The 27,959-nt window shown below is 45.3% G+C and overlaps 1 protein-coding gene across 7 annotated transcripts in view; it reads left to right on the forward strand.

The window, feature by feature from the left end:
• Nucleotides 1–27,959, forward strand: part of FRMD4A (FERM domain containing 4A) — a 392,745-nt gene that overhangs the window by 307,176 nt on the left and 57,610 nt on the right. For all 7 annotated transcript variants that reach the window (XM_075429179.1, XM_075429184.1, XM_075429182.1 and 4 more), the window contains 7 exons: nt 104–188; nt 4,605–4,661; nt 7,191–7,213; nt 14,974–15,057; nt 23,023–23,088; nt 23,297–23,354; nt 25,166–25,252. In XM_075429179.1, coding sequence (XP_075285294.1) covers nt 104–188; nt 4,605–4,661; nt 7,191–7,213; nt 14,974–15,057; nt 23,023–23,088; nt 23,297–23,354; nt 25,166–25,252 — 460 coding nt within the window. The remainder of the gene's footprint in view (nt 1–103; nt 189–4,604; nt 4,662–7,190; nt 7,214–14,973; nt 15,058–23,022; nt 23,089–23,296; nt 23,355–25,165; nt 25,253–27,959) is intronic.

The following is a 27,959-nucleotide window of genomic DNA, read 5'->3' on the forward strand; positions in this document are numbered from 1 at the left end:
ACTCATCATGACCCCATTGACCACATTTTTCATGTAATGAGTTCATTTTCACGTTTTGCCCTAGTTGGCCCTTGTGTCTCACCTCTCTTGCTTTCCCTTTCAGGTTCTACATTGAAAGCATCTCCTATCTCAAGGACAATGCCACCATCGAGCTGTTTTTCTTGAACGCCAAGTCCTGCATCTACAAGGTAAGGACTCGGGGAGCTCTGGGTGGCACTGGGGTGGGCTGAGGTACCTGAGTCTGCACCCCCTGACACAAAATTTACATTGGTGACACCCGGACTTCAAGATATGGCCTCCTCCTCCTCCTCCTCTTCCCAGCCTCCCTCACTCCTCTGTCTCCAGCCACCCTGGCCAGCTCCCCTGTCGGAGAGAGGTTCTGAGGTAAAAAAACCCAGGAAGTAACTCCGGTGTTGCAAGGAGGGAATCTGCAGCCGCTAAAATTCTAAACTGGCTTGCATTTAGCAGGAAATGTCTGCGTTTGTGTTAAAGAGCGACCGGCGGAGCAGCTGTTGGGGCCCGCTCGGGGCCGAGCGGGTGTCGCTGGCGGTTCCCGCCCGAAGAGGGCGGCAGTGGCCGCGCGGGCTGCGCCGCGGGCGCCATCTTGTGGGCGAGGCGGCGGGGAGCGGGAGCATGGCGGGGGGCGGTCTGTGAGAGGGGGTCGGTGCGTGTGGGAGAGGGCGTGCAAGGGAAGCGGGAGAGTGCGTGAGGTTGTGCGAGAGTGGGGGGGCTGAGCGTGGAGGGGCGTGTGACTGTGCGTGTGTGAGCATGTAAGTGTGTTGGGGGCGCGTGTAGCTACATGTTTGTGACTGCACGACTCAGAGTTTGTGGGCCAGGGGTGTTGGTGGGTCTGTACTGAAGACCGCCTTGTACAGGAACGGGGAGAGTTGGTTTTTGCACCAGAAGTAGCCCTGCCTGGGCAGGCTATTGGAAACACCAGCCTGCAGGCAGCAGCACTGTACCTGGGAGCTGCCCCTTGCAAGGCACTCGGTGTGCCTTCCGTCTGAACATGAGGAAGAACTTCTTCACTCTGAGGGTGACGGAGACCTGGAAAAGGCTGCCCAGGGAGGTTGTGGAGTCTCCTTCTCTGGAGATATTCAAGACCCGCCTGGACAAGGTCCTGTGCAGCCTGCTCTGGGTGACCCTGCTTCGGCAGGAGGGTTGGACTAGATGACCCACATAGGTCCCTTCCAACCCCCACCACTCTGTGATTCTTCGATTCTGTGATTCTGCCGGAGACAAGGGTGTCCTGGCTCAGGCTCCACTCCCCCACCAGCCCTGCAAAGCTGATCCCTGCGATGCTGCCAGCCAGCCATACAAGTGGAAGGACAGGGCCCAGAAAATTAAGCAGGTCCAGAACCTGCTGGACTCGGCCAGGTGGGCTGGACGGGTGGCTGGCCTGTGCGGGACTGGGAGAGGTTTTTCAGCAGCTGGGATTCCCTGGGAGGATCCCTCCTACCTCCCTCGGTGCTGGCAGGGGCCGTTCCCGTGACTCACCTCCCTCTGCCAGGGAGGCACGGCTGTAGTTGGGGAGCGATAGCACCTCCAGCCCAGGTGTGTGACCTGCTAAGCCAACTAGGTTACACCGAACCTGGAACTTCTCTCTCCGATATCTGCATGTCCTAAAATCCAGTGACTAACTTTGCATCTCCTAAAACGCCATGCCATAAAACGCCTTTTTTTCCAGAGCCCAGGAAAGAGGCAGGGCTGCTGAGCTGAGCTGTGCAGAGCTTTGCTCGCTGGCAAGGCTGCAATTAGGCGTGCTTAGTCAGCCCTCTCCAGCAACGAGCTCAGTGAGCATCACATTTTGGTTCCCGGGGAAAGTTCCTTTTTGGAGTACTGCCAGGAAAAGCTTACACTGTTCTTCTTTTTTTGGAGAAAGCTTAATAAGAATAAAGGGGGGGGGAGGGGGAGGAAAAAAAGTGCCTACAAATCTAGGTTGGTCTATTTTAGTCTGACCTCTCCTAAAACCATTACTTTGCACATTTGAGCTGACTGTCGTTTCTGTCCAAAAATAGCCCTGATGGATTCCCAGTCTCCCATGCGGGTCCTTCCCCGTTTGACTTCCAGCCACAGTAAGCCGTGCTGTGCTGTTAAAAAAGGCACTGAATTTGAATGTTGGGTGCAAAGTCTCTGCTAGGACACAGGGCGAGCACCAGCCAGCATGCCTGGAGGATTGGCCTAGGTGTAGATAGAGGGTTCAGTGTCTAAGCACAGCCAGTGCTTGTCATCCCTGCAGCTAGCAGGGGGTTGCAGGGGGTGTCCCAAACTTTGAAAGCTTCCTTCCTGCACCAAAAGTTTCCTCACTGGGCTTCCCATGGATGGCTTCACCCCAGGCTTCCCTGCAGCCCAGAAAGACCATCCTGCGTAGGATGTAAGTGTAGTTCGTAATGCCGTGCTAGCACCGCAGACCTGCTGCTGCTGATTCTCCTGACACACCCTCAAATGTCCCCATGCACAGGGCTGCTCAAGCTGGGAAAGGAGATGACTGTGGCCTGTTCAGTTTGGGGCTGCTGGTCCCCTGCGTTGCCAGCTGGCTCTACTGGGTGCTGTACACCTCTGGCTGTGCCCACCGCTCCTCCTCACCCACCCTGTTATATAATGAGAGGTTCATGGACCCACACACCCGAACTCTCGCACAGGACCAGCAAGCCACTGCTGCCCAGGAAGACCAAGCCACATTTGTACAGCCAAAGGAGACAGAGTTTGGCATCGGGCACTGTCCCTCGATAAGTCAGGCTGTTTAATTTCTAGCATGTTCTGGCGTGGGTTTTGGCCTGTGCCAGCTAGCTCTGTCCCAGGCATTGCTTGGGCACTGTGCAGGGAAGAGCACCTGTTCCGAGGGGCAATACAGAGGTGACCCCACCTGGGACCAGGGGAGGGAGGAAGAGTGTTTACTCATGAGCTATCCTGTGCCACGTACCCTTAGGGCCAGAGAACGGGCTCTGGCCCGCTTTACCTACTAGTACAGACTTGCCATAACACTGACACGTGGTTGCAGAGGGTGGTTTGTCCGTGTGATACCTGGTGCTGGAAGGAGAGAGCAGGAGCAGGCACGCTGGTTCTACTCCACATCGCCTCTTGCTCCGGGATGTGCCTGGCTGCCCCAGCCCGGCCCTGCCTACAGCTGAATCGGCATCTTGCACCAGCTGCTCCCCTTGGCACACGCGCGTCGTTAGTGCAGGTGCCTGCGTGAATCAGGCAGCTCAGCTGAGCGGGGGAAGGTGTGTTTATTGCCCGTAGCAGAGCTGGTGTTTGCTCCTCAAGGAGTTGTTACGAAGGAGGTGAAGGAAGTGCTTATTTTAAAAAGCTGGCACTGGTGAAAGCCAAGGACACCTGGATCTTATCCTCTGTTTTGTTCCCTTTGTTTATGATTTTGCCAGAGACAAGCCAACGCAGCGACTGTGGCTTGTAAATGGGGTGCGGCCGTGACTTGGCTAGAGTACGGATCACAGCAGTGATCTATATTTAGATCCCTTGTTTCTTGCCAGATGAAGTAAAATATTAAAAACAGCACCTTAAATAAATACAACAGAAAAGCCACACAGGAGTGAGATGAAGTGACCCAGTGTACGTGGCCACACACATAGGAAACAACATAGGAGATTTAGTTGCAGAACTGAGGCCTAAACAGGTATTGCAGTAAAAGCCCACTCTCTTCCCAAAAGCTGACACTGGCAGGGATCAGAGACTTGGGGAGAGCACACTTGGCCATGAGATTAATGTTCCTGCCTCCCACACCATGCATCTGTGATGCTGGCTCTGCATCCCACACACTCAGATGGAGCAGCGCCTGGACCCCTTGGTTCTGTGGCCACCATCTCGGGCACAGCAGAAGGACCCTGAGAGGATCTGATGGGACCATCCGTGTCCTTCCTGTGACCATGGTGTCCAAGCAAAACACTCAGAATTTCACCTTACCCTCCAAGATTGCCTTCATCCAGAGGTGGATCCTACAGAGTGGAGCAGTGAAGACATACCAAAAGGTTTGTTTTCACAGCTCATTCTTAAAGCAGCCCCAGCCCCAGTGCTCATGGGGATGAAGGCCCGAAACCAGAGCTTCCATCCTGCAAGAGGGACTATGGCTCTTTTTTCTGTGCGTTTACCCTGGGCAAGGGCCAGAGGAGTTCTGCAGAGGCTTTGACACAACCTCAGTGAAGACAAATTTTCTCATTTCCTTGCTTCTGTGAGCCAAGGACATGGCTGTGTTCCCCTGAAGCACGGGTGACATTAGGGGAGAAAAAATATATTTCCCAGACTACCTTTCACTAAATCACACAAGAAAATAAAAAATTACCCCAATCCTCCCCCTTCCACCTGCCTTCTTCTCCCTCCTCCCCAGGAATCCCTTCATGCCACATCCAGTTATGCTTCATTTACCAAGCCATTAGGCTGAATATTTGGCTTTCTCCGCATCTGAGTGGGCAGGTTCTCCCTCACTTTGGTCTCCAGGCACACAGGGAATGCTTTGAAGCCTAGCCAGGGGAGAAAACGGGCACTGCACGCTTCACTGTGCAGCAGTCAGGAGGAGATGCACATCCTTCTTGCAGGAGCTCAAACTGACTCAACTGTCTTTTTCTTTCTCATTTTCTTCACTTTTCAAGGAACTAATTGAGGTTGACAGTGAAGTGGTGTTTGAACTGGCTGCATACATCTTGCAGGTAAGCACCTGCCTTCTCTTGCTTCGTGCTTTCTCCAGTTGCATTAATTCTCTTGATTTGCCAAATCCAAAAGGGCCGTATGGAAGTGAAGGGGTTCCCCTACCTGCAGGAGAAAGATGTCTTTACACAGTTTTCATCATTTATACCAATGCAAAATAGGTACCGAAGGCTCTCGAACCAGACCTCTTCACGCGTGGAGGAGATTCCACTGCCCAGCATTTTGCATACACAAATGTATGTTATATTTGCGCCAACACAGATATCCAAGACCCTGGGGTGTGATGTAAACCCAGAGAAAATCTAAGTGATTAATGCAATTTCGTAGGTGAAATCCATATACAATGGTTTCTTCTCCAGTGACTTTACTTGCATTTGTTTTCCCAGTGGAGCTTGGCCCTCTGATGATCTCCATAAGCTTCTATATATGCAACTGTCTGCATTCTCCAAGGTGGGCAGAAGGGCTTAAAGACTTTCCAAAAAACTTCCTCAGAAAAAAAATTGTCTTTGAAAGTTCTGCTCTTCAGGAAGAGGGAAGGGGTCAGAGAGCAAATTACCAGCAGCATTTGGTAAATCTCTGGTTCCCAAAGAGGAATCTTTTCAGCGTAGCAGAGGTGTTTTTTGTGAAAGATCTTTTTTTAGGAGCATGACTGTGTGAGCAGATCAGAGATAATTGTCTTATGATTCTTGTTCCTCTTTCATACAGTGTTAGTTTTAGTTTTTTTCCTATCAGCCATGAAGCTATGAGGAGCCATGTGAGCAGACAAGCCATCTCATCAGACTGCACTAATAAATAACAATGCATTGCCCTTCTATAGCACTTCCCATGTTAAAGAAGCAATTAATGCGTAGGGATTTGAATCTTCATTAAAATTGTTTTATGTAACAAAAATGGAGCTAGAGAGACAGGATGGGGGACTCAATTAAAAGCACATTATAGAAATTACATATTGGCTGTTGGGGGAATACACATCAAACAACAGGCTCATTGTGAGCAGCAGCAATAGGGTTATGAATCTTTTGTCCGCTCATCCTAATGAATAACTTGAGCACTTAGTAATTGTACAGCCAGATTCAGACCTGCCACTGTAACCCATGTTGCTGTGATTGTTTCTCATCACAAACACAGGATGTTACGTGTATTCCTGTAGTAGTTTGCTGTGTAACCTAATGAAAACAGTCAAAACAAGCCACACCTCTGCTGTCTGTAACCAGAAATTGCTACAACCCGTGTTTGTGACAGGATCCAAGCAACACAAGAGGGATTATGCTGCATTTTGTTCTACTTCTCATTGCAGCATTCAGGTCAAAGAACTGAAGTATGGAGAATCTACTCTACAGAATTGCTTTCTAAATTCAGTCTGCTCACCCCTGTGCAGGCGAGGGCATATCCTTTGGGTTTTGCTCTGTGTTGAACTGTAATCATGATATGCTCGAGGACTCCTTCCTATGAACCAGAGGAGAGTTTGTCCTCCCTTCAGTTCACTCGGAGGAAAATAGGAACATAGTAAAGGACCATCAGAACTCAAAGTCATTTAGTCTGCAGCCATAATTCAAATTGTCGTGTTACCGGAACAAATTAAAGTACTGCCAAAGCTCTGAACTTTAGCCCAGCCTCAGGACTGAAGCACCACTGGACATGGGTTGACACGTTGTGTGGGTTGATGGACGGATGTAAAGACAAAGGACCTGAATGCAAAACCCGGTCCTCTGGGCAGTGGAAACTCCCTCACTGCACAAATTACATTCTTGCATTGTGCTTTCTGTGTAGCTGATGGCAAATGAGGTGCTTTAGCATGCATCATACAAAATGCATATTGCCTATGGAAAATGCAAAATGCACATTGCCTCTATCAAGGAGGGGGCTCATCAGGTTTTGAGGGGTCACCAGATGCACAGTGAGACTCAGGTACTAATCTAACTACTGGAGTGGAATGTTTCCCAGCCCTTTAACATCAGGCTGCAATGGTAATAAACAGAAATATCTAGACACATAAGTAAGGGAGCTAAATACTCCTCCAAACATCCATCAAAGAGTTAGGAAAACCTGTGTCTTGAATCCCCTTGATAACTGACAGCGAGCTAGCTTTTTGAAGGTCTGGTTATTAGAAAATAACCTGGTTATTAGAAAATAACCAGAACACTTGTGAGAAGAGTCAGGTGAGTTGCAGTCTCGGAGGTTGCAAAGTCACTGAGACTTTGGAGATCTTCTAGTAATGTGGCATCCACATTGACCCAAAAAATTACCTATTTACTAGCATTTCCTGCAGCTTCTTGGGTATTCACTAGCAGAATGAGGAATCATCTGGCCCTGTATAAAGGAAACCTTTTGTTTGTTAATCTGCCCAGCTCACTGCATGTATCATGGCACTTAACATTAGATACTGCTTCCAAAAAATACATGAGGAATCAATTAAAACAGGAAATTGATGCTAAGTGAATTTTGCACATGGAAAATCTTGAACAGCCATCTTCTTAATCTTTTTTCTATTTTTAATGATATATTTTTAATTTTTCTTCCTCGTTTTACAGGAGGCAAAGGGGGATTTTTCAAGGTAGGTGATTTTAAAAGTTTTTGTCATTGTGTACTGTGAGAATAAATCTGGTGAAATCACTGTGTAAGCAATGCAACTCATCTGTAGCTGTGTAACAACAGGAATGCATTGTTAATATAGACATGATGTTTCCTGAAATCCTTTCTTCACAGAACACAGCCTTTGACCAGATCATGCCTTGCAAACAGCATTGTTTGTGACTTTGTTGTTTCAAATCTCTTTATATGCCCATGAAGTTCAGGAAATAGACTAGTCTTCGGAAGGAAATTACTAAGGAAATGACTCTACAATCACTGTTGTGTCACCAATCCAGCCAGAGGCCACATTGAAATTCCATCACTAATTGATATTTCAGCTTGAATTTGGACAGAGTTCTCACAATGACAACTTAGATGATTGGTTTTGTTCAATTTTCACTATTTCTTGAGCCAAACCTTCAGACTTGCTGTAAGAAATTCAGAGGGGTGACTGAGCTTGGTGTTTCAGGAGAGTATTAATGAAATGCCCAACAATTTTCATTTAAACTGACAGTATCTGTCAGTTCTGCATTAGTAGCAACCAAAGGTCAGATGGCTGGTTGATGCCTCATGCGCGAAACTTGAAGTTCTTTATCTGAAACCCAAGAGAACTGTCTATGCTAAAAAAATCACATACTACATATATTACTTTTACCAATCTGAATGTGAGTTCAGCTGGAGGACCACAATATCCATTGATGTTAGTTTCAGATAAGAAAATAAGGCGTGAATGGGCAGTGAGACTGAATTGCCAGAAAAGTCTGGAGTATTTTTTTGTCATCATTGAGATACACTGAGACAAGACTGTAAGGGTACTCTGTGCACCCAGAGGAGATCATGAGTAACTTGGCACAGCGGATAAACAGGTTGCACCTTCTGGTGGACTGGGACTTCTAGCTAAAATTGAGACAAATCAGTGAAAAGGAACAATGCATTGCAAATATTGCCTACCTGTCATGGAATCTGAGATGACATGTGGTAACCCTTGCTAAAAGGAAGTTTAAATTCTGCCTTATCATTTCTCAAAACCTTAATCAACTTGCAAAATCCTGACATGCATCTGACCACAGAAACACAAGCCCAGTCTTGTTTCATTTTTCAGTTCCATCCAGTTTGGAATAAGTCAGTTATCAGCAGTGTTTATTTAGGGCGTACTGGAGTGCATGTGGCTCTTTTACTTTTCAGTCTGGTTTTCCATGTACTGCCAAATGCTCAGCCCAGAAAAGCTGGACCAAGCAGAGTTTTGCCATTCAAATCTGTGATAAGCCACATCTTCCACTGGTTTTGCTATGAAGAACAATATTTAATGTTTCTCAGAATATACTGAACATGATGAAAACACACCCAAAAAGTATACATTCAGACTATGAAACACAGAACAGAAGGCAATCAGATGGCTCGGGGTAATAGGAGTGAAAGCATTTTATCCTGAAGTACCTTCTTCCAGACCAGAAGTGGAAACAGCCAGTGGAAAGCATCCATCTGCTGAATGCTGTTTGATGTCCCTTGCAAAAGGAACAGTTGAGTTTATCACAGTGCATTTCTCTAGGCCACAGAGAAATGAGGAATCTTCTCTGAGAGCACAGAAGATACCTCAATACATGGTGTTAACGTCTTCCTCCACGTTGGTGTGGCAGTCATCACCATCCCCATTAAAACAGTGAGCTCTTATTCCTTTCCACCTGTGGATCACAATAGTTTGAAGTGGAAGGGGGAATCCTTACATCCAAGTCAGGCAGAGAAGTGGTGTCATAATAACAATGCAGACACTGCCAGGGATCTTAAATTATAAGTGGGCTTTGGTGGCAAAGCAATCTGCCATATTAGTGAAGTTTAAAGCCTATTCTTGGAGGAAGGTAGAAGAATCCTACCCTGACCCTCTGTGGTCTAGGACAAGACTTAGCATCTCCAGGGATGTCTCTCCAACAGCTCCCCTCTAATGTGCACTGACATGGGTTTATGGGCTGGGTGAGATCCAGGTGCTACTGAAGTGAACATGAGGTCATTGTGGTCAAGATTTTGCCTGCTGAGATTTGTGGTTATTCGTATCAGCGGTGTAAAATCTGGGAGGCACATCAAGCCTGGGGCCAGCCAGAGGAACTGCAGATGGAGACAAGTGTTCTGACTTCTCTTAGGGCTGAAGTTAGCTTCAGTGTTTGAAGTTAGTTGATGTTGAAATGCTGTTTGAAATAGAAGTGGCTACTCTTTGAAACAGAGAAGCTCTGCAGTGGTGAATGTCTTGCTGCTGAGATTTAAAGATAGTATGTTGTGCACGGCAGCACACATTGCATGAAGGCTGAACTCTTGAACTCCTGCTTTGTTTTTGAAGAAATAAGTTAATTCTAAAGGGTTGCATGCTTGGAACGCAGACTCCAGATTTCACACACCTGTCATGTCTACTGCCATTGGATTTATAGCCTGTGAGACTACAAGTTTCTCTTTGGTCCTGATCCAGAAAAGTGCATAAGCATTGGCTCATTTATAATGATGGGAGAATTGTTGTTCCCCGTGGGAGCCTTGCTATGAGTCGCTGCTGAGCACCTCAGGTGCTGGGATAGCCAATGCCAAATTGTCGCCATTTCAGCTGGAGTTGGCACGTGCCCATGGTGGCCAGACCATGATTACCTCCAAGCCCCATTGCACCCAGGTGGTGGATCACAAGGAGCTGGTTCAGGACTCCTGAATGGAGTCACAAGTCTGCTTTTTGGGCCTCATGGGAGCTCAAAAAACAGAACTGATCTTACAAACTCCAGCAGTCAGTTTTCTATGTCTGTGAACTGCTGCATCTACAGTGACAGCAGCTCCCACTGCTGCTTTTGAGGGAATAATCTCATGCCTCAGAATACTAACTATGCTCACGGTACTACTCTTTCCTGCCTCCAAAAGGGGCTTATGTGCCATTTCAAGCACATGTCCTACATCCTTTGGTGGGGCATCATCATGTACGAGTCTCTTAGTGCTGATTCTTGCCACCTAGGAGTACTGTCTACCTCAGGCATCACAATGACTGCCCCATGTTTGGTAAGCCTGGGGAGCACATAGTCTGAGTCGCCCTTATCTGTCTTGAACCAAGATGCCACAATAGCCCTGACAGATCAGTTTAGCACCTATGTCGACCAATTTGACTGAGGCCTCTTCCATTTCTAATGTGTGTTTCATTTCAAAAACAAACCCATCAGAAACCCTGAGCTCCTGAACCAGTTTAGATCAACTAAGGAAAGTATTTCAGTGTTTGCTGTGAGTGGCCTTGTCCAGCTCAGTGTTCTGCAAGCAGAGTCGTACCAAGGGCACATCTCTCAGTTGATACAGATTTAGGCAGAGTGAGGTTTAAAATAAAAAGTTGTTCTCCTTAACAAGTTCCTAGTCCTCTGCATTAAAGGAGAGTGGTTTGCATGTTATTTAAAAGAATCCCCAAATGCTTCAGCTGACAAGCCTGAAAAAGGTTTACATTTAGGCTGGGACATACCACTGAATTTAGGACTATTGACTATCCCTGTTCAGCTAATTCTCAGGTTGAATAGGACACTTAAGATCTGATCTGTGCTTTTTCATATTAGTTACAAAAATTTTTACTTCAAAGGCACAGAATCACATGTATAAGGCTCCTAAACTAGTATCCTTCAGACAGGTGTAAAGGTTATTAACTCAAGCTAATCTCGTTTCTAGTAGGGAGCTGAGTCACACTTGGTTGGCAGAGCGTGGGCAGGACAAATTTCAATACCTTAGACGAACGTAAGTTCTACAGGTGTGACCCTCTTTAGGCCTACATAGAGGAAGGAACCAGGGTGCCCTGGGTAATTCTAGAGGGAGCATCACATATCATTAAAATAGTTGAGATTTTCCCTCTAAATTAATCCTGCTGGATTTAGAGACCAGTGTGACATTGACCAAAATCTTTGGGAAACTCACACTGACTTTGACTTGGTTTTAAATGTACAGAATCCAGCTCTTCAACCTTAAACAGCATCTATGTCAAAGCAGCTGGAAATAACATATACTGACCCATTTGTCCCTCAGTTTGGGGAGGGGAAAGAAGAAACCCTGAGCAGAACAAAATCCCAAACCGTTGCAGCTATTTCCTCACATAGGCTCTCATTGCTAGATTTCTTCCAGTTAGGCAGTGTGAGACATTTCGAGTGAACTCCAAGTATCTCCCAGCAACATATGAAAGAATAACAAGGGAGGAAAGCAAACAGCCCATTTCCTCTTAAGCAGAATTTCACAATAATTTCAACATTTGAACAGATGGTGATCTAACATAGTTTCAGGCTTACTTTTCTTTCTATGTAACCAAGTGGCATTTAACAAATTAGAATTTATGAAGGAGTTACAAAATCAGGCTACATTCTTGCAACCTTATGGAGAAGATCCTAAACACTGTTTTTCGAATGGTACCATTTAATTCGAGAATCTCAGACTCTGCATTTCCTGTTGCATTCAACAAAATGAATTACCATGCTGAGAAGAGTGGATAACTTCAACCTGCAGTTTAGTTTTGTTAGTGATCTTTGTCATTACAGATGCTGGAAAATGTAGGGATTTCCTGAGACATAACTGTGTATGTAATCTTTTTTGCAGCCAGCCTGCAAAAAACTTGTTTTTAACAAAATGCTTATGAAGTGGCTACACAGGCCTTTTACCCCCACGTGTAGACAGAACTACTGGGATGTGGAGGCTCATTTATTTGGCCAAGATTTATTAAGCAGGCAGTACCAGAACTAAGATCAGAACTCAGGAGTTCCTGTCTTCTAGGTCTATTCTCCAGTCAGTTGACCTTTGTGAATATCAGCTTGCAGGAACCCATGCAGATGGCTTTTCCAGTTCAGTTTCCATATTGTTATTCAGTCTTTTAAATATTATAATTTCCACCACAGTGCAGGAATAAAGTGGTCTGGAAGACACAGTGAAAGTGTATTTGGCACCTTTCACCTGTATATTAATAAATCTGTATCAAAAGCACCCTTCCATATATAACAACACTGGAGGTTGGACACTTTGGAATATAAAATAAATGCAGCACAAGTGACTGGATTAAACAAACACTTTCTAAATGCAGTAATAAAATAAACACACTGAGATACTTCACTAGAAGGAGCAGGAATGGCAGTAAGTACAAAACCAGTTGTGATCCTGCTGGACACATTTTAAAAATTAAAGGGTTTGGTGTTTTAAAACAAGCCAAGAGGAGAGTGACCTCATGGTCACTGGTTCAAATGCACCTACGTCATTATTTTTTTCCATTTTCTTGATTTGACATTCTTTTGGGAGTCTAAATTCATTTGTCTTGAGAGCAGTCTTGCCAGAAGACTTAGTGAATATATGGACCATGGAACAAAATACCTTTTTTTCCCTGGAAGTGATTACCTGAAATACATTTGTCGCTTTGAAGTTGTGAGGCACTGCCTTTACAGTATTTTCTAGTTACTGAGCAGAAATGCTAATACCATCCAACAACATCACTAAGCATGTATGTCTTTTTCTCTGATTCTTACAAGACTTTTTATTACAGTGCAAGCAAGCTTTGCTCATCACTGACAGAAAAGATAGAGCTGATTGCTGTTAGCTGTTTCTTTTATGTGAGCCATTACTGATTCAGGTTTTTTCCCAGACTCTCAAAGATAGTTAGTCACCACTAATCTTACCCTATTTGACAGTCTTCTGCACTCAGAAAGTCCCTGTTTGGAAATTACTCCCTATCTTCCCAGAAAAGTTTTGGAAATTTCTCAACTTCCTTCTATGAGCAGCCAGCCTCAAAAAACCTTCACTTAGGGGCAGTGACTGCTGACTGTGCTTCGATTGTTCTGGGTTCTTTTTTTTTTTCCCCAGTTTCTTGCAAAATGTCAAAAAACTCAGTAAGCGCTGAGTATGCATGTGCTGTATAGGAGGTATCTCTGGGCAGACCCAGTATACTCTGTAAACAGCAACAGCTTGTTTTCTAGGCTGTCAGTCACAGAGCAGAACAGCCAGATCAGCAGATATCATGGAACAGAGCAGCTTCTTGTTCAGACTTGTGCAGATATTTACCTGCCATGGAAGAAAAAATCTGAATATTTTTTGGGCATTTGCACTTATAAAGGAAGACCCATCTGATGGTCAAACCATGATGATGACCATGAGATTTTGGCAGGAGTGGGTGTTCAAACATTGTTTGTCAAAGAGTCATTTGACTTGGCATATGAGGTGTTGCTGAGTGGTTTTTTATGTGCTTACCATGGAAGTGGTTGCCTTAGTCATTTCTTGTAAATGCTGTTCTACACAACTTCACTCTGCACAAGTTGAACCTAATTGAGACTTGGGCATCTCTATAATGGATTTGTCTTAACTAGAAGTTGTGGTCCTGTTTTAAAACTTAATTCGTTGTCAGGGAACTACCACGATAATAAATGCCTGTAGACATACCCCAAATGCCTGCTCCAGGATTTATGTTAGTGGTTTACCCTATGGCCCAAACTAGCAATTAACCTGCAAACTCCAATTAAGACATATCCACCTAGGTCTCGGGCAGAGGCTGCTGCTGGGATGTGCAAATGGAGAAACGCTGTGGGAAGATTTTTAGAACAACTGAAGCAGTATCACGTCTCTACAAGCCACCATACAGACTGTCCCAAAGACAAGAACAAAACTCAGGGTGACCTGGCACGTCCAAGGGCTCCCTTGGCCTTTAGATGTTAGCATCGCTGGTCTACAGCTGGGCATGCCAAGACTGTCTGTCTGCCTGGTTAATGTCCCTACTGCCGCCCTACAGGAGAAGCCAGTGGGCTGGGAAATCTGGAGCGCTGGAAGAGGTTTCTCTCTCCATAGCACCAGGACAGCCACCTTTTTGGCAGGACAAAGGGCAGGGTACAAGAAGGCAGAAAAAAACTGCTATTAAGAAGTAATCCAATAAATATTAATTCTTTGGCACTCCTCAGTGTCCTGTCTGGCCCTCTTGGCTGTGTATTATGATTTTAAAAGTAACAGCAACACTGCCTTCCTTCCCAATGTTTTGAGGGATTTTTTTCATGTGCACACAATTCCTTCTGTGTTTAAAAGTGGGAAAGGAGGTATTTTGGGTTTGTAGGAGAAAATTCCATGGTTTCATTCCATCTGCAAGAATCTGCCTCCCATTTCATGAGCTCTCCCTGCTCGGTGGTGTGCAGTGATGCTGCTCCAGCCGGCCAGCATGGCCACGAGAGGATGCAGGGAGAAGAATGTTAGTGAAGTGGTTGAGCCTGGTCCCACGGAGGATTCTGTGTAGCAGGACATGAATTCAAGCTGGATTTTTATCAGTGAAGACGTTGTGCAAAGGCCACGTTACTGGGGCAAGAGGCTAAGAACAACCTGTGATGCTAAGAAAGCAAATCATTACTTTTTGCAACAGGTTGTAAAGCATTAAGTAAAGGTTCTTTATTGCAGCTGGAAGCATCACTTTTTCTTCTCTTCTCCTTGGCCTTTTCTCTGTATGAACATGTCCGTGGGACCCTGCTCAATGAAATGTGACGTGGTAGCTCTTGTGTCCAGTCACTGGTAGGAAGTGCTTCAACATAACCATCTGGGAGAGTTTCTCTCCAATTTTGATAATAGAGGGAAAAGTTAACTGGGCTGCCATAAAACAAATAAAGAGAAAAGAAAAAGGAAACCCCAGTGCCTTTTGTTAAGGAGGAACAGATGTAGAGCCATAGCAGCCTGCCAGCTAGGTCAGGTCATATCAAATATTGCGGTTGTTTTCTTGTAGCCTGATCCTCCTTTTGAACTCTCTTTCAGCAATGAAGTTGTAAGGAATGAATTAAAGAAGCTGCCAGCCCTTCCAACACCAGCACTGAAGGAGCATCCTTCCCTCGCTTACTGGTAACGTATCATTCTGCTGAGCAGCTTTGCAGTGTCTTATGCAAGACCCGGCTCTAGCAATAAGTGGTCTGAGAGTGGAACTGGGATGCAGGGATTCCCACCTTCTAGCTTTGGGTCTGTTACTGACTCATTGCATGATTCAACACAAGTAGAGCTACCACCCTGGGCCTCAGTTTCCCCATCTGCCAAATGGCTGCAGTAATGTCTGGCCAGAAAATCCACAGTAAACATGCAAGTGTCCTGATGAAATCAAGAGGCCTAATGTGCCATTTCCTTTCCCAAGGCTTTGCATCTGTGCAAAGAGTTTTCCCAGTTTGAAATGTCAATGTTTGCACTGCTCTGTGTTATTTTTGAGTGACTGAGCTTCATCTTGCAAGTCCTCTCTGTATGGCACAGCTGAACTAAAAGGGATATATTTCTCCTTTTATGCAAACTAGGTGATGTTCAGAGGTGGAGGCTTGGGAGCGCTGTCTTTATTGCACTGAAAATTAAATCCAGGGTAGGAGCAGGGTCGCAATTAAATTTTGTATGCCCCACACATAGATTCTTTGTGCCACCCTGCCTATCCCTTTTATCTGTGCAAACAGGAAACAATTTGGGGAAAGACTGTTCATTAATTGGGAGATGATTTCACTTGATTCTCTGCTTGTTCCTCTTTCATCGTTGCCTTTAAAGCATTAGGCTATAAGCCTGGAGGTGGGAGTGAACGTCTTTATCAGCTATTCTTTTAATTTCTGCATCTTGGCAATCTGAGGAGTGCAGGGGGAAACAAATCAGTTTGTAGTTTATGATCTCAATTCTTCCCTTTTTCCAGGAAGGCCATCCATTTTTCCTAGCATGGCTACAATACCATAATTAGCTGTACCTTATGTCAAGCCATAGGCAAGCTAGTCTGTGATGTCTCCTAATCACTTTCCGACCACATCAGGACAGACTTGGAGTCCTCAGCTGAGGTTAGGAACACTGACACAAAAGCTGTGGATCATCACAGTCTCCTGGTGTTTCTGTCTAAGAACCAAACCAAATTGAAAAATTGATAAATGTCAGCTGCCATTTCACTGGAAGAAGAATGGTCTCCCTCTTTGGAGCACCTCTTTCATTTTTTCACAAACTAATCCACACATTGAAGAGCAGTGCATTCGGTGGCCTGGTCTGACTGACAGACTGGTAGCTCAAGCTAAAAGCCACCATGAGAGGACCGGTGGGAACAAGTAGCCATGGACAAAGAAGGCAAATCTGACCCTTCAGCAGCAACACGGACTGAGGTCTTATTAAAGTGCCCACACAGCCTTTGCTTCAGTTGCCTGTGATGGTATCTGTACACAGGGAAGCAGTGACGACCCAGGCTGCCTGTCAGGCTCTGTCTACCCATCAGGATCTGTCTGCTCCCACTGTCGGCAAGTGTTAGTCAACGTGCCTGTGTAAGGACCTCTGCTGGGAAATCTCAATGAAGTCTGGGACTGTCTCTGTCCGCAGGACACTATCCTTGGGTTTGGGCTATGTTGAGTCACCTGAAGTAAGAAAAGCCATGTAAAAACCTCATGCTCAGAATGCGAGTATTTGCAGTTACACGCAAGGCTGTTACTTCTTGCAGCTGTACTTAATTTTGTGAGAGTTCTCATGTGATTGAGAACAGGTCGCAGGTTGGGAAGCTGGTTGTTGCCAATGGCTTAATAAAGCCAGTGGCTACACTCCTGTTACTCCCTTGTGATTTCACTTCAGTGATTGGGTCTCGTTATTTTTTAATGGTGGCTTTTTCATAATCACCTGAAGTCATAATCATTCATAATCATCTGAAGTACTTAATGCTATCAAGAAGCAGCTGCTAGTGAATCAGATGAAAAGCCTCTAAAGTACAGATCAAACTTCAGTGATCTAAGAGCGCAGATTTTTAAAACCATGTTTTCTGACACTTCTGCATCTCGTGCAGATTACATACTGGATTCAAATTTCATCCTGTTCTTTTCTGTGTGCAATCAGTTTTATGCTGCAGTTCTTCAGCATTAGCACAAAGCAGTAACAAGTGAATTTCCAACTCCAGAAAGTAACATCTGAAACATTAGGAGTGGGATGGGTAATTGCTCTAGTTAGTTTAAAACAAACAAGCAAAAGAACCCTGTGCTATGTTTGTATCAGCTGCAATGGAGTAAGAGGTGATAAAATAGATTATCAATTAAATACTATGACACCTTCAGCAAGATATGCTGTGATCGATCTGCATGAAATAATATAACATTTCCATTACACACCATGAAAAAGCATCACCTGTTGCTCCTCTCAAACGTAGTAAGACCAGTGGGATGATTCCTGGAGTCTTAGATGCTGTAAGGACTGAATCAGCATAGTTTGGTGCCTCCAGCTCCACCTTCATGGAGCCTCCTGGTTGCATACCCTTGCTGCAGGCCTTTCCCTTCACTGTAACCTCTTCTTGGAAGTCTGTAGTCATCACACTTGAAGTCTGTTACTTTCGTATCATCAAGTTGCTGTTTCCAGCTCCCTACAGATTAAGAAGAATCAGTTGTACATCTTGTTCTCAAGCATCTCTTAGCATTACTGACTACTGGTGAAGCAAGAAGAGGCCTTTTGGTGGGTTTGTGGTGGTTTTTTTCTTTTAAATGAAAGTTGAGCTTCTGGTCCTCCCAAACAGTCCAAGAGCTGGGGTCCTGAGTTTTCATTTCTCTTGCCCTGAGTTTTCATTTCTCTTGCCCATGCCCTTCTCCCAAGTAACTAGTGGCAGTATGAGAGGCAATGGCCTCAAGTTGCATCAGGGGAGGTTCAGATTGGATATTAGGAAAAATTTCTTTCCTGAAAGAGTGGTCAGGCATTGGAACAGGCTTCCCAGGGCAGTGGTGGTGTCCCCATCCCTGGAGGTGTTCAAAAAACGTGTAGATGTGGCACTTCAGGACATGGGTTAGCAGGCACGGTGGTGCTGCATTGACAGTTGGCCTTGATGATCTTAGAGGTCTTTTCCAACCTTGATGATTCTATGATTCCAAACAACTGGCAGTATTTATTATTTTAGATACAAAAGTAATCACAGAGATTGGAGAGAACCTTCAGAAAATGTGTTAATTCACAATGCTCCTTTCCAGCCACTGTCATTGCATTTTATCTCAATTCAGATCCACCCCAGCAAACCAGCCCAGTACTAGGTTGTCAGTAAGAAGTCAAGGAGGAGATGCAACAGCACAGAAGTGGGTGCTAGAATGGGATTTTCAACACACCAGGGGGAAGATAGACTTCTCCCAGTTTCCAACAGACTTTGAAGAAAGCTTGTTTTCAGCAATCTACAGCATCAGCATTGCCAAAAAATCCACCTCTGAAAATATCAGCTGAAAATCAGTATTTTGTTTCTCTAAAACAGCACAGACTTGAGGCTCTGATCCTGCTCTTGGCCTCTTTGTCCTCAGAGATGCTCTGCTGGCTTAAGTCAGACAGTGTATGACTGCAAATAAAGACGTAAGTTCGAGAATATAATCAAAATGGACAAATCAGGTTAGAAACAGAACAACAGTAAGCAACAGCAGTGAGTGGACAGCTATTTAAAACAATGCGGTGTGATGGGAAGAGAGAGAGGAGACAATTACCTTCGAGAATTTGGATCCAGTGGTGAGAAACTCTGGCCATGCATTTGCTTGTAAGTTGTCTGCTGTCCAGTTCTGTAAGCTGCTGGGACATGAAGAATTTCTTGGTAGTTCTAAAGATCTTTATCGGAACTGTCTGTTGCTGGATATCATCCATGTATTAATTTTTGCAGCTTTGGGGGGAATGTTTTATGAGCCGTCAAACAGACCATAATGCTTCAGCAGCCTCTATGTCTCCACATTAGTTAAGCATTCTCTGTCAGCCCTGCGTTATGAACGAGTCTCCGTGTCACTGACACGGCAACAAGCCAGAGCAGGGGGAGAGGAGACGTCAGCTGGTGGTCCAGGCAGTGTCCCAGCACTCTGCCAGCTGTTAATAGCAGCATGGCAGCCGCTCTGAGATGAACAGCTGAAACGATACGGGAGAATGTTTATAAGCTCTGCTAATGCTCCTTCTGACCCTTGAATGATTTTGATTGTTTTCCCTGGCACATGCTGAGCTTACCCAGAGCTAGAGGCAGAAAGTGATCTCTGTGCTGGATGATACTTCTTGCACAGGGCAGTGAGAATGAAAAAGGAGTTCAAAGAACGCTTAGAGGAGAGACTGTCATGCAGCTGGGGTGGGATTCATCTGACCATGAACATTTCTTCAGTGTAGACCTCTCCATCTGAGCTAGGTGCCCTCAGCTCCCTTTGCTGTCAATAGAGAGAAGCAACAGTAACCTCCTCACAAGGAAGCTATCTGAAATAGATTGGATGAACTGTGCTCTGGAGTACCTGCTTCTTTCCCCAAAGCCTGACTAGCCCAGTGTTGCAGAAAGGTGAAAGGCAGTAAGTCCCGCTCTTAAATATTCATGCTAGACTTATAATTCAGGCTTTATTTTTTTGTTCAAAAGAAAGTAGAAACAACGATGATACTTATCTGGGTGCTCGAGGGTAGGAAGGCTCTGCAGAGGGATCTGGACAGACTGGATCGATGAGCCGAGGCCAGCTGTATGAGGTTCAACGAGGCCAAGTGCCGGGTCCTGCACTTGGGTCACAACAACCCCATGCAACGCTACAGGCTGTGGGAAGAGTGGCTGGAAAGATGCCTGGAGGAAAAGGACCTGGGGGTGCTGGTCGATACCCAGCTGAACATGAGCCAGCAGTGTGCCCAGGTGGCCAAGAAGGCCAAAGGCATCCTGGCTTCGATCAGGAATAGTGTGGCCAGCAGGAGCAGGGAGGTGATCGTGTCCCTGCACTCGGCACTGGTGAGGCCGCACCTCGAGTGCTGTGTTCAGTTTTGGGCCCTTCACTACAAGAAGGACATTGAGGGGCTGGAGAGTGTCCAGAGAAGGGCAACGAGGCTGGTGAGGGGTCTAGAGAACAAGTCTGATGAGAAGCGGCTGAAGGAACTGGGACTGTTTAGTCCGGAGAAGAGGAGGCTGAAGGGGGACGTTATTGCTCTCTACAACTACCTGAAAGGAGGGGGTAGTGAGGCAGGTGTTGGTCTCTTCTCCCAAGTAATTAGTGACAGGACGAGAGGCAATGACCTCAAGTTGCATCAGGGGAGGTTCAGATGGGATATTAGGAAAAATTTCTTTCCTGAAAGAGTGGTCAGGCATTGGACCAGGCTGCCCAGGGAGGTAGTGGAGTCCCCATCCCTGGAGGTGTTCAGAAAATGTGTAGATGTGGCACTTCGGGATATGGTTTAGTTGGCACAGTGGTGTTGGGTTGGTGGTTGGACTTGATGATCTTAGAGGTCTCTTCCAACCTTAATGATCCTATGATTCTGTGATTCTATGATCTGTGGACCTCAAGACATTATACAATGGAAAGGAAGATCACCAGTATCCTAATGGGGCAAAGGAAGTACAAAGAGTGCTGCCTTTGTTTAAGAGAACTGGGTAGAGCCTGAACTTATTCCACATCTTTTACTATGGATTGAGAACATAATTTTATTCACCCCACTGTTCAGAAAGGCTCCCTGACATCTAATCTGTCCTTTTGAAGGAAATGGGCCATCAGTTGGCTTCCCTACCCAAGGGGTATGGTCTGGGAACATATTCATTCTTTTATAATAATCATTTGTAAGAAAGCAGAGAGTATCCGGAATCACATTAGGTGATCATCCTGTAGGTACATCTGTCCTTTCTTGAATGGCATCCATATGAGAGCTTGATCTGTGCAATAAACTGCACAGAGTGGAAACCAAAGCTAAGAGTAATTTCCACTGAAGAAACTCCATTGTTTTCTGAGAAGTCAGTCCTGGCTTGTTCCTGTCTGAGACAGAGAGGAATTGCATCCACATGTAATCGTGGTTTTAAGAGGTAATTTCAAAGGGCTGTAAGCCCTCTCCGTCTATCTTTTTTATTAAGAATGATGGTTTTGGAGATCTTCCAGTACTGAACACTCATGTAATTCAGTTATTGCTCCAAAAGTAATCCTGTTTATGATAATCACTGCAGGAGACCTGGACTCTGCCTTCATGTGCACGCCCATAACATCTGTGGTACTTGCTGGATCAGTGGGCTGAATATGGTTTCGTAACTGTTGAATTTACAGCTTACAGATACTTTTCTAAGCATTGGAATCATTTTAAGGGTTTTGTTGGGAGAGCTGGACCATTCCTTTACCCGTGCAATTTGTCACTGACTCAGTCAGCACCCCGTACCTGCTTTGGCGTGCTGGTGGGACATCGCTTCACCTTGCCCCAGAAAGAAGCCTTTTATTTTTGCAGGATGAGTGGGGAAGTCACTTGGCGAGTGAGTAAGAGTAAGGAAAGCAGTTACTCTTAGACAAATGACAGGCTGCTGGGGGAACAGCTGGCCCTGACAACAATCCAACAGACCGTCTACTTTGAATGGCTCTGTGCTATCTGCGCTGGTGTTTCTGCTCCTTTTCCTTCCTCTCTGCATTACCAGGGGTGGATGCACAATCCTCAGCTCCTCTGTGCCAGATCCCACCCCCCATCTATGCACAGCATGCCTTGTTTTTCATGTCACAGTGCAGCGTGTCCTCCTCGTGATGTCACAGCACAGAACTTCCTGTGTGTGATGCCACAGCAGGCTCTGTGTGGCCTCTACCTGTGACATCACTGAGGGCATTATGAAGGCTGGGACCAGCAGGGACAGGGGAACTTCTCTCTAGCAGAGATTCTGGCTCCATGCAGATCTCTCTGGCACAAGGATGCATACGGGGAAGGCAGTAATGAGAAGATGCAGTCGTGTTGGCAGCGCTAGTGCTCAGTGAAACGCTTTGCAGTTTTCCACAAAAGTGCCCATGGGCAGCTCCAAGCAGTAGTGGTGAGGTCATCTACCAGACCACCCTACATTACTGTGCTCCTTCACACTGTCTAGCAATAAAAAAGCTTCAGCTCTGCCTGGGGAAGGATCACCTCATGGTGGGCAACCGTGTGGCAGCCTTTAAAGGCTTCATTAGGGCCCTAGCTGGACCTAGGAAATGCAGGGAGGGTGGAATGCCAGTTCACATTGTCCTAAAGCACATGCAGCATGGTGGCATTAGATAGATACTTGGTACTACTGGAAGCTTGTGCAGTGCCACATGAGGAGGGCATAAAGGTGGCATAAAGGTAGCTTCGGTCTCCTTCCTCTTGGACTGACAAGGTCTGCACCATATCTCGAGGGGACTCAACAGATTCCTTATCCTTGGAGTTGCAACATACAGAACAAGAGACTGCGTTTAAACCTGAGGACTGAAGTATTCTGTCATGCCAATTGAACAGAGCTGGTCCTGCAGGCATTACACTGCTGGAAGTTAGAGAAGAACCAAAGTCAGACCAGTCTGAAAGTACCAGGCTGGGAGGCTGTGATGACTTGCGTGGCTGTAGATTGAGAGGAATGCTATTGAAACCAGAGGAGAGCACTGTGAACCTTCAAAAGGAGATCCTTGGCTTATACTTTGCCATGCTGCGACCTTGCTAGCATAGCTGATTGTATGCATCAAATAGCTCTGGTTCTGTGCTCTCCTGCTACCCACTCACTAGAGAAACAGGAATGAGATTCTTTAAAAGTGAACTTACAGATGTCTCTTAGTCTGTCATTTGGGTCATTCTGACCTGCTCTTGGATGCTACATCGCTACCGTGCACAGGTGAATGTCTCAACAGGCGTGTATCAAACACGCCCAGAACTGTTCTCTGACACAGGGGCCCACTGGTGTGGAACAGCTCCATCTATACCATGAAACTGTCTTACTCTCCAAAGCAGTGTGGAGAATGGGCCCTGGGCTGCACCAAATCCCCTCATCTAACACTTTTGCTTGGCATCTTTTGATTCCCTCAGTTGGTAGCTGTATTAACTGAAGTATCTCTTCACCTTTTTGGCAAGATTCTTAGTCATGATACTGCCATTACATAAAACATCTAATTTCTTCCTTTCCAGCGAGGATCGAGTCATTGAACATTACAAGAAGCTAAATGGTCAGACAAGAGGTCAAGCAATTGTAAAGTAAGTTAAATAAGAGTGACTTCTTGTGACCTTTGTTTTATCAGGAAATATTTATAATGGACCATAAATACAACACATAACTATGTCTCCCATCTCATCTAATGATTTATTTTTAAGTATTTATGTACTTAATTATTTATTTATTAAAGCATTTTTTTGAGATCATCCTCTCAGCTTCTCAGACATGTTATTCTGTGTTGTTTTGCAGTTACATGAGCATTGTAGAATCCCTCCCAACATACGGAGTGCATTATTACGCAGTGAAGGTACGTGCTACAAAAAAGGGTCATTTATTGAATTAAACTGTTGTTGGAGAGGGAGAAAGGCACAAATAGCCATCCTGCTTTCAGAATACAATACACTGCTACTAAAGTCTCACTTTACTTCCTGTGGTAGGATAAACTTATTTCAACTGTGTCGTGAATGTTTGGTAAATACAGCTCCACAGAGGAAAATCCTGTTCTTGGAGATAAAACTCTTGCAGTCCTATTGTGCTGGAGATGTTCAGCCCGCAAGCAGCGGCAAGCTCTGGTGATGCCAGTGAAGGAGCACCAAAGGAATAAGACAGCTACATCACTGGCAGACTCCATGCTTCACTCCTTTTTCTAGTTCCAGAGGGTCAGACTTTTCCCAGCCAGCAGATCCATAAGCAACTAACCAGGGCCAGCCATGACCCGCAGACTGCAGCTCCCCTCGCTTGAGATGTAGGTAGATGGGTACAGATACAGTACATCTCTTTAATGCCAAGTCACTGTCCCACACTCTAGAGATAATACATCCCCCTCCTCAAACAGCTCTCCATTTCTAATTATGTGAATTTCATGCAGATATTCATGAAATCCCTCATTTCTTCTGTCTAATGATTTATCACCAAATCTTCCAGTCTCATATTATTATTATTACTTCCCTTCCTGACCAGCTGTGTAGGGTTCTTTTTTTTTTAATCAGAGAAATCAATAAACATATAAAGAAAGCTAGATTCACACTCCCCAGAGCATAGTCCCTCATTCATCACCCCCGAAGTTTTCATGTGTTTCATCATTATCTCTCTGCACAGATCATATGGTTTTTCATATATCTGTAATGTCTTGCACACATGGGGTACCATAAAAACACAAATATCTGACAGTACTTGTCTCAGGGAGACGCATTTCCAGCCTGCTCCTGCTAATATGTATGGCATTTTGTGAAAAGCATTAGCCTCATCTTTTGCCAGAGGGCAGGATCCCTTCAGCGTCCTTTGCATTCAGATCTCTTGGACTATTCTAGATCACGAAAGACCTGGTGGATCAGGCTGGGTCTTCAAACCTGCAAATATTTCACAGCTGTTCCAGTGAACTCCAGTGAATTCTCCATGATCAATAAGTACCAGCAAGCAGCAATGAGGCAGCAAATATTGCACATAATAGGTTTCCTTCTGCCTGATGTGGGGGTTTTAGTTTTGCTGTGTTTTACCCTGCCATTCTCTATCACATTAACAGAACAGATGTAATTTCATTGAGGACTCCAGTTCAGTAAATTGCAAAGAGGCTGGTATCAGATATCAGCCATTACTCCATAAGGCCATTTTATTGCACACTCAGACACAAAGCAGTTGGGTTCGAGCCTGTCAGACCTTATCACTTGGTAGCTCTCAGATCCCATTACTGCAGCATTTTCAAGATTAATGCTAAAATCCCTCCACATAATTCAAGTCAGCTGGGTGATTCACTTTCCTTCCTCTCCAGTCTCTGAGTGTTCAGACTGAATAACTTACAGGGAAGAGAAAGAGGATGCACCACTGCACAAGGGACCCATGTCAAACCTTCTCACCTCCCCTGGCAGCATTTTGAGTAACTTGATCACACGTGATGCATGTTAAATGGTTTTATATGATCATGGCCAAAAGTGTAACAGCTGTCTCCTAAACACCGTGGAGCTTCGTGACTTAAGGAAATTCAGTAGGGGCAAATTTAACAGCACCCATGACTTTCAAAGGTATTGCTTAGAAACAGATCTTCACCTTGAATAACAACCTAGGAAATCTCCAGCATTTCCCCATCCCATTCAACATAACTCCCTCTGTTTTCTCTTCCAGGACAAGCAGGGAATTCCTTGGTGGTTAGGACTTAGCTACAAGGGGATTTTTCAATATGACTACCATGACAAAGTGAAACCAAGAAAGGTAAGTGTTTACTTTTATATCAAGGTCTGGGCTTGCCACGCATGTTACAGCTTGATTTGAGGGTGTGAAGTATGCCAGATGCTGGCATTGATTCATTTGATTTTGAAGGATGTTAATTTTCTCACAAACCTGCCTGAATGTCTGCAAAGAATTAACAGATAAAAGTAGCTCTTAATTTATTAAATGTTGTGGTATGGGGGGGAAATAAGCATCACTTAATCTTGCAACTTACGCTTCCTTTTTATGTGGTTCATGAGAGATAAATGGGAACTGAAGGACTGAACCTCTTAGGTGCTGGAGACCTTCCATCCACTGGCTATGGCAGGACTGAGGGTGCTCAGCCAACCCTTGATAGTGTTTTGTCAAGCCATAAATGATCTGAGAGAGACAGGGAGGAAGAGACAGGAAAGTTTCTTCCATTTATTACAAAAAGAAAGAATTGCATGGTTTTCCTAGAAGCAGCATTAGATCTGATAAGCAACAGTTTTACTAACTGAGTAGTTAATGTCAAGCTAGCAGGGAAAGACAACTTTCACCACACGCCTAAAAAAAAAACAAATGCATTAAAAAGTTTGTACCCAGTATCTGATTTGTTTAGGAACTTTACTTTGAAACAGTTCACAAATCAAAGCATGGCATGCATAGGTCTGATCACAAAACACGAGCTTGGCCAGTGATGACTAGCCATTCTGGTTTCTTTATTACTATTTTTAGTAAGGCTTTCAGTGCATCTGAAAATCGAGGTTTGTCTCAGTCCTTCCAAATTGCATTTGAGAAATCCAGCTACGGAATGTCCTGTTCCTTTGGGAGGAGGAAGGTTTTGATCCCCTGATCTCATCCTACTAGGCAGACCCATGTGTTCTGATTTTCCTACCTAGGATGCCATCTAATACAAAAAAGCTCAGCTCTGAGCACATGCCCTGCAGGTGGGCGTGCACAGTCTGTTAGCAACAGTACTGGTACTGCAGACCCATGGAGACATCAGGAGACAAGGTTTCAGGCTTGCTTACAGGCTGCAGAACTGGATGATTTGGATCAACTAGGCCACTCTTCTATGGATGCAAATGCTTCCACGCTGAATTAACATACTGCCTTTCTCTTTGCATTTTCTCTTTCCCATTTTATCTCTGTGCCAAGGTGCCCTCTCCCTTTCTTTCACCTCCTTTGATCACATTCAGGTTGGACACTGTCTGGTGCTCACAGATCGCATCCTCTGTTAAAATGAACTAGAATCATGGTTTTGGTAGAGAACAAAACTTCTAAGGACGTAGCAGGAGATAACAGCTGTATTGATTAGCCTTTTATTGACTGAAAGCTATTAATGGGGCTTTCTACTCATTGAAGAAAAGGATGAGGGGATTAAGTGAGGAAGGTATGTGCTCTAAAAGACATACCTGTTTGGGATCGATCATTACCTGCAGGGCAAGCCATACGCACATGTGATAGTTTAAAACATGCCTAGGCTAGGTGTTTGCACCCACATATCTCCATTAGTGCCAATCCCTCAGGGAAGACGTCCTTAAAACGTGCCTTCAGAAGTCAGTCTTAGAGATAGAAGCATTTCTTTGGAGGAAAACAGTGCCTTGCCATGACAAGGACTCAGCCATTCACAAGCTATAGCAATTTTTATCAACCCTGATGGGATGGGAGTGTTTTGTGGAGAGCATAAGGAGAAAGAAAAAAAGAGGTCAGGTATTCTGACTGCATGAAAGGAGACAGCCATTTCCACTAGAAAAGTCAAGCCTCCTTTCTTAGCTTCTCTATTTTCTCTTCTTCTCAACCGCTGAAGGTGATCCGGTCTGTAGCATTCGGTTTAGAGCTTGATAACATATTGGCCAGCCCCTCTGTGTCCCCACTAACCTACCTCTAGCTCTCACATTGCCCCTAGAATCATAGAATCATAGAATCATAGAATCATAGAAAGTTTTGGGTTGGAAGGGACCCCTAGAGGTCATCTAGTCCAACCCCCCCGCAGCGAACAGGGACACCACTAACTAGATCAGGTTGCTCAGAGCCCTGTCCAACCTGGTCTTGAATGTTTCCAGGGATAGGGCCTCCACTACCTCTCTGGGCAACCCGTTCCAGTGTTTCACCACCCTCATTTTAAAGAATTTCTTCCTTATATCCAGCCTAAACCTACCCTGTTTTAGTTTAAAACCATTACCCCTCGTCCTGTCACTGCTGTCTCTACTAAAAAGATTGTCCCCATCTTTCCTATAGGCTCCCTTTAAGTACTGAAGGGCTGCAATCAGGTCTCCCCACAGCCTTCTCTTCTCCAGGCTGAACAAGCCCAACTCTCTCAGCCTGTCCTCATAGGAGAGGTGCTCCAGCCCTCGGATCATTTTTGTAGCCCTCCTTTGGACCCGCTCCAACAGTTCCATGTCCTTCTTGTGCTGAGGGCTCCAGAGCTGAGCATGGTACTCCAGGTGAGGTCTCACCAGAGCGGAGTAGAGGGGCAGAATCACCTCTCTCGACCTGCTGGCCACCCTTCTCCTGATGCAGCCCAGGACACGGTTGGCCCTCTGGGCTGCCAGCGCACATTGCTGGCTCATGTCCAGCCTTTCGTCTATCAGTACCCCCAAGTCTCTCTCGGCAGGGCTACTCTCGATCCTTTCATCCCCCAGCCTGTATTGATAGCGGGGATTACCCTGACCCAGGAGTAGGACCTTGCACTTGGCCGTGTTGAACCTCATGAGGTTCACACAGG

The sequence above is a fragment of the Opisthocomus hoazin genome, chromosome 8 (assembly GCF_030867145.1).
Source record: "Opisthocomus hoazin isolate bOpiHoa1 chromosome 8, bOpiHoa1.hap1, whole genome shotgun sequence".
Classification (NCBI taxonomy): domain Eukaryota; kingdom Metazoa; phylum Chordata; class Aves; order Opisthocomiformes; family Opisthocomidae; genus Opisthocomus; species Opisthocomus hoazin.